Source organism: Catharus ustulatus, chromosome 2 (genome assembly GCF_009819885.2).
Source record: "Catharus ustulatus isolate bCatUst1 chromosome 2, bCatUst1.pri.v2, whole genome shotgun sequence".
NCBI lineage: Eukaryota > Metazoa > Chordata > Aves > Passeriformes > Turdidae > Catharus > Catharus ustulatus.
Window position 1 is genome coordinate 99,680,443 of NC_046222.1, and position 17,279 is coordinate 99,697,721.

The window sequence follows — 17,279 nt, forward strand, 5'->3', positions numbered from 1 at the left end:
TCTTATTTTGTCTGTATTTTTGTAAAAACCTCTTTTTGGTGCCTTTAGGGGTATCATTGTGTTTAGTACCTGTGTGCTGTCTCCTTTCCCGCTCCTTAGTTGTTCTCAGGCAGAGCTGCAGCTTTGATTTTTATCAGCTATGCATGACATTACTACCTGGAGTAGTAATTACCTCTACCTGGAGGGAAGTGAAGACTGATGTTTTCTGATGTGAAATGGGCTAATGCAGGAGGAAGGGAAGAAAGTGCCTTTTGTAGAGTAAAGGGCCCGTGAAGGAGCAGTAATGAGGTACATGGTTTCTCTCCTGACTGCAGTAAAAAGGAGTGGCTAACACTTAATATAGCTCCTAGAGGTTTCCCAACCCTCTCAGCTACAAAGAATGTGTGTAGTGACCCAGGAACTCACACAGAACTGAGGCAGAGTGAAGAACTTCAAGCTTTTAAACACCCTCGCCCCTGAAACCTCCCCATTCCCCCCAAAACCAGCCAAACACTCAACCCCAAAGATGCAGCTTGCATGTTTTCAGTTTTGTGAGCTCTTGTGTGGGGCCTTCATCTTCCTTTGGATGCCTCTGGTACAGTTTTCTAAAACTAAGGGTTGGTTGTTCTTAAACTTTGTCATTGCCTCTCTCTGTTCCAAATCACAGTTGTTTTGTACATAGGGAGAAAATTCCTAAATAATAAATTATTACTAAATGTATTTCAGGTTTTTTTTTTGGAAGTACATCCTCTTGAGCAAATTGCTGCAGAGCAGTAGCTTTATTTTCTGCTTTCAAGTTTAATTCATAGTACATGTGTAGTGGGGAAGAATGGCTCAAGAGAGAAACCACTGAGCATTAAATAATATAATCATAAGTTTGAGTTGGAAGGGACCTTTAAATGTCATCTAGTCCACTCCCCATGCATTGAGCGTGTAGGTCTTCAACTTAATCAGGTTGCTCAAAGTTCTGTCCAATTGACACTTGAATATTTCCAGGGATAGGGCATTTACCATCTCTGTGGGCATCCTGTTGCAGTGTTTTACCATGCTCATTGTCAAAATGTCTTCCTTATGTCTAGTCTGCACCTGCCCTTTCTTGGTTTAAAATCATTACTTCTTTTCCTATTGCTACAGGCCCTACTAAGGGTTGTAATCTTTTGGGCTTGCTAGTGGCTTGCAGACACCTACCAGTCAGAGACTAAACAACACCTGGGCTGTGGTATTTTAAAATGTGTATAATTAGAAACCTTCTAGCTACTAACAAAATTCCTGGGTCAGTATGTAGTCTTCCTCCAGGACTGGGAAGAGACAAACAGGCTACACCCTCATTTTTGTTTGTGACCAAAGGGTTCTGCTGACACATCTGTGAGAGGTCCAGCACTGACTTTCCTGCATCTGTTGACAACTGAACCTGCAATACATGCTGATTGCAAGGTCAGGCATTTTGGGAGATGTACATCTAGAAGGTACAGAATAGGAAAAATATTTGTAATTTTAACATCCCACGCTTCCTAAGGTATAAATATTTCCAATTCAGTTGCACCCGCATTTGATTAATGAGATCTTAAGTAATTCTTAGAGTCCTTCTAAAAGCTCTAACTTGGGTGTTTTCACCAAATGAGATGACACAGGAACCAGTCTTGTGTGCTGCACTTTTGCCCTTAAGGCTGCACTTGTCTGGTATGATGTTTGTGGCTTTTTAGTGTTGCTGGCTATTGTTCCTTGAGAAATTTCTGGGTTAAGATGGGTTGACACTGTACCTGCCATTGTGAGATCATGGGGTTACACGACAAAACTGGGAAGTTGTGTAATCCATGGGAGCTGTTGATGAGAGGTCAGTTGTCTGCAGCTGGGCACGTAGTGGTGATGCTGCTGAAGCCAAGGGAAATCCTCCTGCCAGGATTGGTGAAGGTGGGTGAAAGCATGGACAAAGGACTCTGCCTGCCCTGCCAGGGAGGGGGAACTCATCTGGCAAGTATTTATTCCCCCGTACCTCCCTCCCTGTTATGTCCGGATTATGTGGAGTGATTATATAGTGAAATAAAAGAGGTGCTACTTTTGGCCATGCTGGGTGAATGTGGCTGCAGTGCCTGAGGTGATGACTGAGCCAGGCTGGCCCGTAGGGGAGGATCCATCCTTCTTTCTGCCCCTCACAGGCACTCATGGTGCAAGGCACAGGTTGCCATGGGCCTCTGACAACCCCAACAAGGCTTCAAGTCTTGGGGGGACCAGAAAAGGAGCCAGAACCCCCTCAGTCCCCATAGAGCCTCTTAGTTATATCCTAGCCCACATAATGGTGGGAAGCACTCCTGCCAGTTTCTGTTTGTGAGCCAGGGGGAGCAGTGATGTTGCTTCTCCCCCTTGTTCAGTAGGGTTGAACTGCTGTGTGCTGAACAGCTGCAGGACCATGGCCCTGTCCCCGCAGTGCGTGGCCGTGTCTGGGAGTGCCACTGGTCCCCATGCGGGCACAGGGGCAGCTGCTGCCTGCACTGGGACGCTCTTGGCATATTGGCAGTGATGCCTCAGCCTCTCCTCTGGCAACAATCTCACACCTTCTGTGCCAAGGCCATGCTTACTGCTTGCTGTTTGCTAATTTTCTATTTCAGGCAACCATGGACAAGCACAGTCATGTAGGGTGTGAACAGACTGCTCATTTGGTCAGTACACTCTGAGGGAATAATTGGGGTCAACTCACATCACTATGTTAACTTCACTGTATCTGTATTGATACATTGATGCACTATTACCTTTAGAAGGGCAATATAATCCATTTGCCTTCTCCAGGCTCAGCAGCGTGTTATACTTCAGCATGTTTTCAAACAGGAAAGTGTAGGAAGCATACACCATGCTTTGAAGCAAAAGGCAAAACATTTGTGATTTTTTCATCCTTTTATTTTAATGAAAGGATTTTTTTGCTTGGTTGTAGCTGAGTTTTTCCTGTGTAAAGATACAGTAATTTCGCGACCATAAGGCGCACCGGACTATAAGGCGCACCTCTGGGAGCCAGCAAATTTCACAACTTTGTACATTATATAAGGCGCACCGGACTATAGGGCGCACATTTTTTTTGCTGCGAAGATCCGTGCTGCGCGCAACAAAGTAATGAATTAGTAATGGAATCCCGCGATCGTGGAGTTTGCTGGCAGGTGCTCAATTTGCAAACATTTTTCACAGATTGGCATAGCCTTTAAGCACAGTCCCAAGCGCCCTCCCCGTATGCGGGGCCCGGCACTCCCGCCCGCCCCCAGCGCTGGCTGCCAAGGCAGGGCTCAGGGCAGTGGCGGTTCAGGGCAGCACGGAGCAGCCTGGGCTCGCGGCGGCACAGAGTGGCCGGGGCTTGCGGTAGCTCGGAGTGGCTGGGGCTAGCGGCAGCTGGGAGGGGGCAGTGCTCGCAGTGGCCGGAGCTCGCAGCAGCACGGAATGGGCACGGCTCAGAGCGGCCAGGGCGAGCAGCAGCACAGAGCAGCCGGAGCTCGCGGCGGCATGGGACGACAGCGGCTCGGAGCAGCTCAGAGCAGGCGCGGCTCGGAGTGGCCGGGGCTCGCAGCTTCTGCGGTAGCCTGCTCCCTCCCTCCCCACGCTGCCCTGGCACTCTGGCAGCCCTGTGCGGCTCCGGGAGCCCCGCGCACCCCCAGGCTTTTCCCCCGCGCCGGCACAGCCCCGATGCCGCTGGCTTTCCCCCCTCCGCTCGCGCTGCGCCACCGCCGCCAGCTTTCCCCCATGCCAGTGCTACCCCGATGCCGCCGCCGGGCGGGCTCTGCTCAGCTCGGGAATGTTGTGGGCTCTTGCTTCTGGGTTGGCGAATTTCGCAACTTTGTCCGTTATATAAGGCACACCGGACTATAAGGCGCACTTCCGGGTTCGGGGGAAAAATTTAGTCAAAAGGGTGCGCCTTATAGTCATGAAATTACTGTATTTTAGCTTCCTGAAAGTGGGTTCTACAACCACTGTGGAATGGTTTAGGTTGGAATCATCTAATTCCAACCCTCTGGCCATGGGCAGGGATGTCTGCCAGCCACTGAAGCAGGTTGCTCAAAGCCCCATCCAGCTTGGCCTTGAACACTCTTGGGGATGGGAAACAGCCACTGCTTCTCTGTGCTACCTGCTCCAGTGTCTCACCACCCTCACAGTAAAAAATGTCCTCCTTCTGTCCAATCTAAACCAACCCCCTTTCAGTTTAAAATTGCTGCCCCTTGCCCTATCACTACAGGTCTTGTTGGGTCTGCTTTAGGTACTTTGAGGCTGCTGTAAGCTCTCCCTAGAGTCCTCTTTTTCAGCTGACCAGCTCCAGCTGTGAGCCTGTCTTCACAGAAGAGGAGGTAAGAGGTAGTTTGACGAGTCAGTCTCCTTCCATGCAGGGCTCTGGATTAGCTCACCAGGTGAAATCTGTCTGCTGTGAGTGTTCCACGTGTTGTGTGCACGAGCTCTCTCCACTTCTCAGAGCGATTGCGCAGGCTTTGGAGGAGCACAGCTGTGGGTACACAGACCTGAAGCACATGATGGGCACAAAGTGCAGGAGCTCAAGCCTGCTTAGCACCCTGTGGCTGGTTTTTCCCTGCACTATGATGATGTGTTCCACTTAATGCTGTGCTCTGAACAAACTTGTTAAGATCAGTTTATTGAGTCAGAGAAAATGAAGAGGTAAAGCAACTGTTGGTGGAAGACCTATGTGCTAAAGTTTTATCTGCAAAAGCAATGGGCTTTGCAGGAAAATGATGCAATATATTAGCCATGAAAATCCAAATAATTTGCTGCTGTTGTTGACATAATCAGTTTTTACAGATTTAACCTTGAGTTCTCTTGAGACACTGAATGTGCTGCATTGCCAGAGTTGCATGCTGTACAACCCACAAGTGATAGTTGTATGATCATCCCACAAGCACTGCTGTGGAAGAGGCAATTGGGTATTTGTTCCTGCCGTGTTTAAGAGAATTGGCAAATCTAGAATAGATTTAGCTCGTGTTGACCACAGTGCTTTCAGTACTTAAGAGTTTTATTTAGCTGAAATAAATAAGTGTGATAAGTTTATTCTTGGGGCTGCCTTTCAGAGCTAATGCAGAGTCAGAGAACTCATTTAAAGCTCAGGTAATTTCTCTGTTTATGGCTATATCTAATTCTATGAGCAATTAATCTACGTCAGACAGTGTGCTAGGTAAGTACCTGAAGTCAGCCTACTACAAAGATGGCATTTTTACAAGGGCATGTGCCTGGACAAGGGGGAAAGGTTTCAAACTGAGAGTAGGTTTAGATTAGATACTAAGAAAAAATTATTCACTGTGAAGGTGGTGATGCACTGGAACAGGTTGCCCAGAGAAGTTGTGGGTGCCCCATCCCTGGAATTGTTTAAGGCCAGGTTGGATGGAGCTCTGAGCAACCTGGTCTACTGAAAGGTGTCCCTGTCCATGTCAGGAGGCTTGGAACAAAATTATTTTTATGGTCCCTTCCAATTCTATGGAATATGATTCCAGACCTTTAACTTAATTTATATATTTTTTTTGTGGAGGTAGCACTTGTCGAGTCTGGTAAATGTTGGTTTCCTGAGCATTATAGAGCATGAATAATTGTTGTTTTAATCTGCAGTGCCACAGTTTATTTGCTTTAATCATTCTAACAACAGATTAAATACTATTTTACATGTTCAGCTTAAATAAGTGATTTTAGAGACAGCTTGCCTCTTAGATCTTTTGAAGTGCATGAAATAAACAAATGTGTTCTAGTTGAAGAGTTTGAGTTTCAGTGGGAGGAGTTTGCTGGGAGTGCTTTTCTAATTCCTTAGTGCAAATGAAGTATTTCAGCAGAGTAGTCCATATGCATTGTATGGAAAAACACAGCTTACAAAACAGAAATCACCAACTGATAGAGATGTAGAAAAAAACAGGTTTTATTTATGATACAGTGAGGTTGGAATGTAATAATAAAAGCCAAGAAGCACCTGAAGCAGGAGTGAGGTGACTTACTGAAAAATCAACTGTCGTTGTTCATCAGATTATGTGAACGTGAAATTTGTAGCTGATCCTTTTTTCCCTCCTCTCTTGCAGTGCTGACAGATAACTTTGGGCTAAATTGTTTCTACAGAAGGAAAGAACCAGCCATTCTGGCAATTATCAACCCTTTTCTACAGGAAAAGATGGTGCCAAATATATGCCTTGCTTCCCTCCCCTTTGGTTTTGCAAGGATGACTGTGTGCAGGTTGGGATGGTGGCCATCCCACTGCTACTTGTCCCCAGCTCCCAGGACAGGACACATTCAGATAGCAGCTGGCAGGGCTGCAAATTCTGTGTTTGGAGGTCATGTGGCATCGAGCCCTCCTGCAAACCCTGCCCTGTGTGCTGCTCCAACATGATGTGGCTAAAGCCTGTTTGTGATGAGTGGCTTAAAATTTCAGGGGGGGAAAAGTGCAATGTAAAAACCAATTGCTGCTGTGTGGGTGGTGTGACACAGATGAAATGTCCACAGCACAGTGGAGTAAGGGATCCTTTGGCTTGGGATATATCTAGGAAAAAACATCATCAAGCTTATAAAATAAAATGCTAATTTTCATCATGTAGACTTATAACCAAATTGAAAGAGTTACATTTTGTGGTTACTGTTTTTGGGAGCCTGTGGGCTTTGTTATTGGCAGTGGTTAAATGCTAAAGAATGGTGAGGCTTGGGAAAAAAAAAAAAAAAAAAGACTCTGTTGGGTGTGTTTGAAATGCCCAAGCACAAAATACTAAAATGTAAGTTAGGCGTCAGTGCTGGACATCAGTGTTTTGGACCACAGTATATTTTCAGTATTTTGCAACAATTTAGGACTTAGATCATCCTGTGTTAATTTATGGAACTGCAGCTGTTAGTGTTCACTGTTGTGACAAATAAAGTAAATAGAAAGATACATATATTCTCTTCAGGTAAATGTGGTAGATATCTGACCAAGGAAACTCTTTGTTACTGAAAGTTTTTTTTGGTGTTTCAAAGCTGTGAGTATTTCTATCATTTGGCAAATGATGTAATATTAGACTAGCAAAAAATGTGTATATATACTCCATAGTGGGAGAACACAGCATTAGGTCTGTTAGACTTAATTTCTGTTATACTTAACTTGCTTTTACAGACTTTCAAAAATTAATTTCCATTCAGCTTTTGAGGTAATAAGTTAAAAAAAGCACCAACATGATTTATTCAATTGTCTAACCACCACAGAAGGCTCCTCTGCATAAGAACTACATGACAAGGCGGTTCCTTATACTGTCAGAGACTTCTATAAGTTTTTCATACAGACTTGACATCTGCTGATATGGCTTCGGATGAGTCCTGCCTTGAGTGTGTCTCCCGAGGGCTTGCTCTGGAAGGGCTGGTCGACAGTGGTGAGCCAGAAGCTGTATTTGTTTGCAAAGTAGTGACAGGTTCCGCGTGCGCCATTGCATTCGATGAAAGGAGTTGCCCTGAAATCTTCCAGGCAGCTCCCAGGAGAAACCAGCGACTGTCCTCCACCTTCATCACCAGCAGCAGTGTGCTAAGGGAGACAAGGAGGGCAGTGTTCAGAGTGCAGCCTCAGGCAATGCTGTCATACACTGACACGTGTGAAAAGAGAAAAACCACTAGAATTGCTCCTAATTCTTATCTCCAGAGCAGAAAGTTGGCCAGTCCTGCAACTGTGTAAGGGTTTGGCTATGCTGTAACTGCATAAAGCAGCTAGCCCTTATGCTGATATCCTCTTTGAAATCTTCTAACAAGTATCTTTTCTATAGTTAGGATTTTCACTGTTGGAAGTCTTAGATTTGGAGAATCATTTAGGTGGAAAGACCCCAGTGAAAGTAACTCTCCCCAGTTCCCTGCTCAAAGCAGGGCCAACAGCAAAGTTGCCCTCAGTTGCTCCAAGGCACAGTGAAGTTGTTGATACCTCCAAGGATGGACCTCCCACAACTTGTCTGTGCATCTTGCTCCTCTGTTGTATTACCCTCACTAAGAACAACTTTCCAGCATATATTTAATTTGAATTTACCAAATGTTAAAGTCTGCGTTGCTCTGCATTGCATGTGAGGAGCACTGTGGAAACAATTAGCTTCTATATAATGACTAGTTCCCTGTATGACATGCTTTTTTGACAGCAAATTACACCAGAATCATGCATCTTTACACCTCTCAACTGTTGCCTTTGTCAGGTTCCCTGATAATGAACTGAATCTTACTTTTCTTCTGTAAAAGGCATTACTAACAAAATAGGGATTTTCTCTGTCCCTTTAAGAGCTGTACAGCTGTATTTTTAAGTTATACTGTAGAATTTTTGTTAGGAACGGAAAGAATCTGCAATACAAAAGAAAGCAGCTGGAAAAATAAAGTTTTTAAACAGTTTTTTAAATGTAGGGAATATAAGAGGCAGCATAAATTACTACAACTTAGAGGCCTCTGCAGTTGGAGCTGGAAAGCAGATAGTAAAAACTGCTGATGCTATTTGAGCCCTGGCATAGGAGCAGCCCTGCTTGGCAACCTCAGGACCAGCACTGGTATTCCATGCTTGGTCTGTAAGCTCCAACTCTATGCCTGTAACATCTCTTCTGGTATTGACTGTGGCTTTTTATCCTCCTGCAATGTTTACTCATATAGGATGTATGGTCATGGAGTGCCCTTGCTACATGAAATCTTACTGACTTCTCTGGCTGTTTGGGCAGGGTCTGTGCTGACTGAGGATTGCACCTTACTCAGGGGAAGGAGGTGACAAATTTAAGCCAAGGAATTAAAACAGCATGTACTCTGAGAAAACCACAAGTGTGCTCTACTTCTTCCACAGCTGCCTGAGAAGCAAAAATGCATACACCAAACACTTCATTTGTTCCACAAGCTAGCTGGGAAAATGGGAATTCTTCTCACAGGGTGTACCACAGTACTGACAGACTGTCCTGGCAAAAAGTTCTTGCTAAGGTGACAACTTTGCTCAGTGTTTACATGGGGCTTTGCAAATATTTAATTAATTCTTGGCATTCTTGTGAAGTAACTATGAGATTGGTATCAGAGCTTTTTATAGAAGCAAAAGAAAGGTCAAACACAGAGATGGTAAAAAATTTGACCTTCTCTCTCAAAATGTGGGGATTTTTTTTTTCTGTACCTAATTTTGGATTTGACTGTATCTTATTTTCTGAAAAATATAAGTTTTTGGCTTTTGACATACAAATGGTTTGTAGGTAAGATTGACTACTGTTCTTTTATGATGTTTTCTGCCACAGAAATCTTGTTTCTTTTCCAACACTGTTTACTTCAGGATTCAGCCCAGCATTCAATAAGCTAACACCATGAGCATGCTGCTGCGGGTTTTGTCTCTCATGTTCATCAAGCAAGTCAGAAAAATGAGCATTTGTCAGAGCATTCACTGACATTTTAGCTGCTCTTTACCATGTTAAGCCCTCTGGTGCTCTTATGATTCCTCTGTACAGTTCTGCAAAAAAAGTTCAGCCCCTTCAGTAGGTCTTCTGCTGCACACCCAGCACTAAGTTTTTCTGTAACAGCCCATTCCCTAATTAAAGATCACAAGAGTGAAGAGCTCCTGTAAACTTTGGGATGTACAGCTCAGCTCTTATTGCCATCAGAGATACAACACTGAAACTAAATTTTTGAAACAACCAGAGGCTGTCTCTCTTTCCAGAGTAAGTGAAAGACTTTGGCTTCAAAATCTTTGACCAAAACGATTTTTAAATTTTGAAAAGAAGGGGAAAAACGTGTTGTTGCTTTTCCTTGTTTTCCTCCTAGATCAACTTCTTAGTAGTGATGTATGTAAATAACTCCAAATTTTTAGCTGTGAAAATGCTTTATATGCTCCTGTTGCACCTCAGTGTAATTTTATTTGTTAAGTCACAGCTGTCCTTTTGTTCTGTTCTGAAGTGCTATTTTGTACATTAAGTAAAGTCTCCAGATGCTACTCTGACATGAGACAATTTTCTCTGAAATTCACAGAAATTTTCATCTTCCTTTTCTGCTTCCTAGAAATTACTTTTGTAGTTCCCTGGTTCCCCAGTATGATGCATGATTCTGGTCTTGCTGGCTCTGAAGCAGAGCAGCCTTACTAGTACCAAACACTCAAATTTAAAACCCATTGCTGCACAAAACGTGACACTGGAGACCAAATACCATAAGGAAGGAATATCCAATCCACAAACTGCGCCAGCCTTCAGGGCAGCGAGGAATAGAAGCTTCTTGGCTGTGAACAGCAATTGCCACAGCTGGGGCCTCACAAACTGAGCAGCGACTGATATATGGCTTAATGTCTTCTTCTGCCACAGGCATCATTGGAAGAGGTGCTGTAGTTGAGAGCCAGTAGGATTTATCATTGCGACTTGCATAGTAACAAATGTCCCCAGGGTTACAGTAGAGGAATGGCATGGTGCTAAAACGAGACAGACATGAGCCAGCCAGCCCTGTTAAAATAGAAGAAGAAAAAAGCAATCAATCTCACAGAAGACAATGCACATCTTCAATTTCCTGCTCTTTCCCAAGTACCTGTCAGGAAAGCTCTGTGGTCCAGAATGTTTAGCTGGCTTTACAGGTTCCCTCAAACAACACTTATGACTTTCAGGAGCTCTCTCACGGGTACTCCATGAAGACATGTAGTTTTTATATTCTCATTTTGATGCTTCCTAAGCCTGTTTTCTGTAGTCCCAGCTTTTGGAATCGAGCCTGCTGCCAGCAATATTTGTACATACCTAGATCCTGGTTGTGTGCTTTCTCTTGTCCTTCAAAATACAGCAGGCTGTATCCACTCCAGAGTTTGTTCATGCCAACTGGGCACATTGGCTCCTGGTCAGACTGGCTGTGCTTCACCAGCAGGTAGCCCATGCTGACACTGCGACCCGGCATGCCTGGTGGCCCAGGGCTACCGGGGCGGCCTGGCTGACCTTAGAAGGGGGCAGAAAAAGAATCCAGCTGAGTTTGTGCTCCCACAAATGATCTGGTGCTAGCTGATATTCCAGCTAAGCTGCTAATGAACAGCTCAGTGGCATGATGCCTTTTCTTTATGGTAGGTTATTGTTAGAAGAGCTACAGTTCCAGGATTAAAACAGTTCCTTTTGAAGTAGATTGGTGCTGGATCAGGCTCCCCAGTTTCTAAGATAATGTATTTTGCACCAGAACTAGGGAAGGTCACAAATAAAGTTCTGATGAATTTGAGCATACTTTGTACAACACAGATGAGCAGATTTTTCCTTTACAGTGTTTCCTTAGTCCAAGATTAACCAATGGGTTGTTGGACTTCTTGCATTTGATTCATACACTTGAAACTATGCTCTGCAAATACCTTTTTCTTTGTGTGCTTAGCCAACTAAGATAGTAATAGTTTTGCTCTTTGATTTGATAAGATCACAAGTATTTCTTTTACAAATACATTCCTTTAAACTTCATCTATCCAAGTATCACCTACCCAGCCATTCATCTCCATGAATGTAACTGTTAGTTAAACACTAGACTGAAAAACACTTAAAAGGTGTAAATACACTCAGAGCAAAACAAACTCATGAGTGGACTGACATCTACAGCTATCAAAATTTATTCTGAAAATATTGCTCTAAGGTAACTGTTAACATTTAATTAGCTGTCCCTTGCGCAGCATCTATGAAGACAGAAACTCTCCTCCCCTCCCTTCCCCTCCCCTCTTCACCTTCCTTTTACTCCCTGCTCCCTCCTCTCGCCCCCTCCTCTCTGTTCTCTCATTTCCTTCCAGTGAAGTAGTAACTAGGGAGTGATTAAGTGCAGAGAAGAGGGAAAGAGGAAGAAAGTGCTGTATGATATCTCTTACCTTCAAATCCCACCGGACCCTGAAATCCCATTCCTCCTTGTTCCCCTCTGGAGCCAGGAGGAGCTGGAATGCCACCCCTGCCCTGGAGTCCTGGCTCTCCAGGTGAGCCTCTGAAACCTTATACAACAATGGTTGTAAGCACAGTGACTGCAGACATAACAACATGCCCATCCCACTTTGTTAACATATGCTCTGCTTGGTATGTTTGGTGCTGTCTGCTGGGTTTACTGATTTGCACTGAAGGTGAGATCCTGCGGTACTTGCTCAGGCAAAAAGCACCAAGTTCTTTGGAAAAGGTTGCTAGGATCAAGAATACATGAGTCCCACAACCCTAATCCTTCACTCTTGGCACTACTTATCATCTGATGAGGCTCAGGGCAAAAGCTGCAGTGCATCAGCTCTACGTGTCACTAATGCTACATTATTCCCCAAGCTGACAGCATTCCCACAAGGATGTGCACTTTTCCACCAAGTCTTGATTTGCATGAGATCCATATCTGATGTTGCTTTGACTATGTGAGTGTTACCATGTAGATTTGCTGTGTGAGTGTTGCCAAAGTTATTTCTTGTTTTGCTTAAGTTCTGAATGCTAGGAGGAGGAAGAAAGCTGAAGCCTCAGCTTTGGAAGACTGAAAATTGACTCTCCTTTCTGGATTACAGACTTTTAAGTAGAAGAGCATCAAATCAGTGACCTCACTCTGCTAAGGGGAACAGCTTTCAGTCTGAATGTGTGATTCCTACCTGGATCTCCTGGTGGGCCCTGAGGTCCCATATCTCCTGGGCTTCCTGGAGGTCCTACATTTCCACGGGGACCTGGTGAACCTTGCTCAGCAACCAGCCTTGGAGGAGGACCAGGCGGTCCAAGAGAGCCTGGAGGTCCCTGGAAGCCTGTCATTAGAAGCAAGATGAGATAGTTTAATTGAAAAAAAAAACCAAACCCAACCACCCAATATTTCTCCTTAAGGTACTTTCATCCAGAGACATGTTGCTCTTACTTGGCTGCATATGTATGAGAGGTGTATGGTCTGCAACTCACCAGCTTAGGTATAGCAGCTATATTATATTGGGGAAATATGTGTGGGTGTGGGATACCCAAGATGAGACAATCTCTAAGTATGGGATCATTTCCAAGAGATTGTCTTCACTTGGACATAGATAAGCAGAAAGAAATTAATGATGCTACTGCTCCCTCATTTATGACACGGGGAGCTGGGAAGTTCCCCCAAATAGCTGCAGCTCTCTGAGGTGCAGCACCATCTCTTGGTGGGCTTCCAAAGACACAAATACATGATGGTATAGATGGATTAATGGATTTTAAAGCTCTCTTTAAATATTCAGTATGTCTACTCTGGAGGATTAATTTAGACAAGAAATCCTTCTTTTGATTAACCCCAAAAGTGGCTCTGATTTTGGAGTTGGAACCTCATACAAGTCAAATTAAAAAAAATTAAAAATTGACTACTCATGTTAAATTCAGGCATCTGCCCTCTGGAATTTCCCAGGATTAGAAGAGTCATGCAGGATGGAGGACTCTGGAGGTCACCAAGCCCAACCTCCTGCTCAAAGCAGAGCCAGTTCTATCAGCTCTGTGGAGCTGCAGAATGAATGAGAGGTTTCAAAAGGAATCACACTTCTGACTGCCTGCACTTACCAGTCAGTCCTATATCTCCCTTGGGTCCAATAGGTCCCAGATCTCCTGGAAATCCTACTGTGCCCATGAAGCCGATGACACCTTGTTCACCCCTAGGACCTTTAATGCAAAATAATAAGTGGCATTATTGCATTTCAGTACAAATCAAGTGAGTGCAAAAGTCATGGTGTTAAAGCTGCTGTAGCATAGAAAGCCCCCCTGCTTCCTGCCACGATCAGCATTTCCCACCCTTACCTTTTGGTCCGGGGAATCCAGGCAGGCCAGGTCTTCCTGCCGATCCAGGATCACCTCTACTTCCTTTTGGGCCAATTTCTCCAGTCCTACCTGTTTGTCCACTTTCTCCTTTGCTTCCAGGTGGAGCAGGTATTCCAGGCTGCCCTTGTGGTCCTGGATAGCCTGTTTAGAGAACATATAGATTGTAATCTGTTTATACATAACACCTGGACACAGAGGACAGTAACAGAACTACCTAACTGGATCCCATCAGGTTCTATTTCCTAAATTTAAGCAGAGGATAGACTTATTCAGCACTCCTGCTACTGCTCTCAGGCTGGCAGCAGAGGCAGAGGAATTAGAGTATGAAGCTCCCACAATACAGTGTTATCTCCAGCAAGAATTCAGCAGAAATAGGGTGCCTGCTGAGATACAATCTTTAATGAGCTATTCCTTCACCAGCAAATGCCCCACTTCACTAGGTGCCTCCTTGCTTCATCCTAAATTATCCAAGTAGATAGAGAGAAATCAGAGAGCAGCAAGTATCTGACTTAGAGCCAAGGATTTACTGTTCTATGTATCTTAGTGCTTCAGATGAACATCTGGAACCAAATAAGTACTGTCTTGGGAATTATGGGAACAACTTCTTTTTCTAGAATTGCATATTGCCTGAATCTAAACCTGGCAGGTTTCTCTGCAGTTACCTCTGCTGCTTACAAGACATTTGGACCTTTTTTTTTTTCTGAAGAGAGAGTGACTTACTAAGTGGGGCATCTCTTGTGCTGCCTTTTTGAAACTGGATCACATGAGGATATGATTGCAAGATGTATGTGGCAAAGTAAGAGTAAGCCACACTTGTGTCACTATTTTGGATGGGATACGGTGTTTCTGTTTCCACTCTCCTGACTGCTTGGAGAGTTGGAATCAGTATGGAGAATCAGGCCAACTAACATCCATTTTCAACTTGGAAGCCTAGGTATTTTGTTGGTTTTCAGCTGGTTTGTCTAAGTTTTTGCTGAGTTTACATAAAAATTTCCATCCATCATACAAAGATGTTAGTGGAACAACTTGTGCTACAAGTTCTTCACAGTGGCATCACAGTTTGAAATTATTGTGCAGTCCAATAAGCAACAGGAATTTTTAAGAAGGAAGAGCTAATACTTTCCAGTGTAGTTTATCTTGCATGGTCATTTCACTTAGGAGAATTCTGTAAATGATTAAGACAGTATTTAATAGACTTGAAAGTCTGCCACAGACCTCAGATTTTAGAGCAGTAGATTAGCATAATGCTTCTGAAAGATGTCAAGAGAATTCTGCATTATTTAATCTGTTATTTGCATGAAGATCAAACCCTTCCATCAGGACAACATAGAAGAACTGCCTTTTGCTTTCAAGAGATCTGTATCTATTATCTGATGGAGCATGAGTTCTGTCCAACAATTTCAGTGTTGTGTTTAATAGGGCCACTTTACTGAATCAAGACAGAAATAGCAATGACTGCTGTTGCATGAATTACCTGGCACTCCATCTAGACCTGGGGAGCCTCTGTCACCAGGATATCCTGATATATTTGAAATCCCAGGAGGCCCTGGAAATCCTTCCTGCCCAGGAATACCAAAGGCTCCTGGGACTCCTGAAAGGAAAAGAAGAAATAATTAATACTGCAAGAAAATGCACAATTGCAATTAAAAGAACTCAGACTAAGGAGTGGGATTTTCAAAATAGAAAATACCTGCAGTTCCCACTGATTTTTGATTTTTTTTTTTCCCAGAAGATACTGTGGAAGTTTGTTTTCTTTTTTTAAAGAATAAAATACTAGTTCTCTGCCAAAGCTCTCTGGGTAGCTAATTACATCTCACTGTGTGGAATACAGATAATCTTATGTCTGCCAGGTAAAACATTATTTCAAGATAGGAAGTACTCAAAATATCCTAGGTATACTGAAGCAGGCAGGAAAGCAGCTTAGTTCTGTGCCTGCAGGGTGAGGGCTGACACTTAGCATTCTTTGGGGTCAGTTAAAACCAAAAGTTCAAATCCAAAAAGTTCTCTAGAGATGAAAAATTGTTAAGTGATCAGAAATCTGCCCTACCAATTAGAGATTATTCTTTTAAGTATATTGAAATTGTTAGGAAGTTGACCTTTTGTTTATAATTGTGACAAATAAACATGAATAAGCTGCTTTCTTGAATGCTTGATAATAAATCTCCGAATAGTGTTTGAGATGACACAGCATGTTAGTAACAATAATGTGTAACACAAAAGAATATGAATGAGCCATTGAACCAAGCAGGCTAAGGCAGTAAGGATTTATATCTCTGTCAGTCCTTAATCCTTTCAGAGCAAAAACATCAGAAAGATTTAAAAAACAAACTCACAAAATAAGTAATTAGTTTATTTATTCATAACATCAGTGTGATGGCTTCTTGATGGACCAGGTGGTGACCCATTCTGAGATGAGCACAGCCTGTTACAGCACAGAGGGTTGGAGCTTACTCTGTATAAGGGATAGATGGCACCAGCAAAGCACTGGGTATGGGAACAGAGCTCCCGAGGTGCCAGCAGGACCATCACACACTGAGAGACAGCGAGGCTTTCAGGAGAAAGGTTTGCTACAAAAACAGAGTGTTTGTGTAACTGAAATGTCATTAAAAATATTTGGGGAGCTGATGGCTGAGAGCAGCCTCTGGAATTTGCAGCTTGCTGAGCCCAGTGGGTGCTACAAGATGGGGAAGGACCCAGGCTGTCCAGCACTGGGGAATGAATACACACTGCTGTTTCTGAGCAAGCGCTGGCTGAGCTGCAGCACAAACTCCAAACAGTGATCTTCCCAACTTCGGGAGTTCACTGATTCAGCTATCTACACCATAGTGTATTTTGTGACATCTCTAACACCCACAGATGAAACAAAGAACAGGTGGGTCCCATTCTCTGGAACACAGACCTGGAACACCTCTGTCTCCCTTCTGGCCCGGAGGTCCTCGGCTGCCTTCCACTCTGCTTGGCTCTCCTGCTTCTCCTTTGTCACCCACTGCACCAGGGAAACCTGCAGAGCCGTACCCATCTGGACCTGTTGAGGTGTTCAGAATAAAGAGGAAAGCTGAAATGTTTCTGCATATAACAGTGCATTCTAAAGTACATGTGTGGAGCATGTGGATTTACAAAATACAGGAGTCTGTAATCGCTCATTGAAAAAAGGGCTCATGATGAGAAACAAGGCCTTGAGGTTTTAACTTGATCAGAGGAAAGAAGCTATGATTTGAAGTTGTGTTTTAATCCACCCGTGGGGTAGCATATAGTGTATGAAGTTGTTTGCCAGAGCCCACAATAATGAAGCACATTCCAAAGTTTTGGAGGACACAGTTAAAAAAGGTTGTGCTTGTGAACAGGCAGAGTAACAGCCTCACTTACCTGGTGATCCTGGTAAGCCCTTAGTGCCTGGTAAACCGTGCAGTCCACTGATTCCTCTTAAGCCAGGCTGGCCTGTTTTAAAATTATATTCATGATTATCATAATACTTTCTTTTATTCTGTTTATATTCCTGGGCAAAAAAGAATCAAATGCTTGAATTTTAAATGCTATTCTATGTTAAAATATGCATTATATGCAAAAGAATTAATTACTGTAAGTTTATTATGAAATACACCACACTATGATTTTGTGATTGGCAAATATTTT

General features: G+C 43.6%; 1 protein-coding gene across 2 annotated transcripts in view; it reads right to left on the reverse strand.

Moving 5' to 3' along the window:
* Positions 1-5,836: 5,836 nt before the first annotated feature.
* Positions 5,837-17,279, reverse strand: part of COL4A2 (collagen type IV alpha 2 chain) — a 138,084-nt gene continuing 126,641 nt past the window's right edge. For both annotated transcript variants that reach the window (XM_033086206.1, XM_033086214.2), the window contains exons 39-48: positions 17,013-17,084; positions 16,546-16,671; positions 15,121-15,237; positions 13,626-13,787; positions 13,392-13,490; positions 12,482-12,628; positions 11,741-11,857; positions 10,653-10,844; positions 10,081-10,367; positions 5,837-7,474 (exon numbers count right to left, since the gene is read on the reverse strand). In XM_033086206.1, the coding sequence (XP_032942097.1) occupies positions 7,220-7,474; positions 10,081-10,367; positions 10,653-10,844; positions 11,741-11,857; positions 12,482-12,628; positions 13,392-13,490; positions 13,626-13,787; positions 15,121-15,237; positions 16,546-16,671; positions 17,013-17,084 (1,574 nt within the window). In that variant the 3' untranslated portion in view covers positions 5,837-7,219. The remainder of the gene's footprint in view (positions 7,475-10,080; positions 10,368-10,652; positions 10,845-11,740; positions 11,858-12,481; positions 12,629-13,391; positions 13,491-13,625; positions 13,788-15,120; positions 15,238-16,545; positions 16,672-17,012; positions 17,085-17,279) is intronic.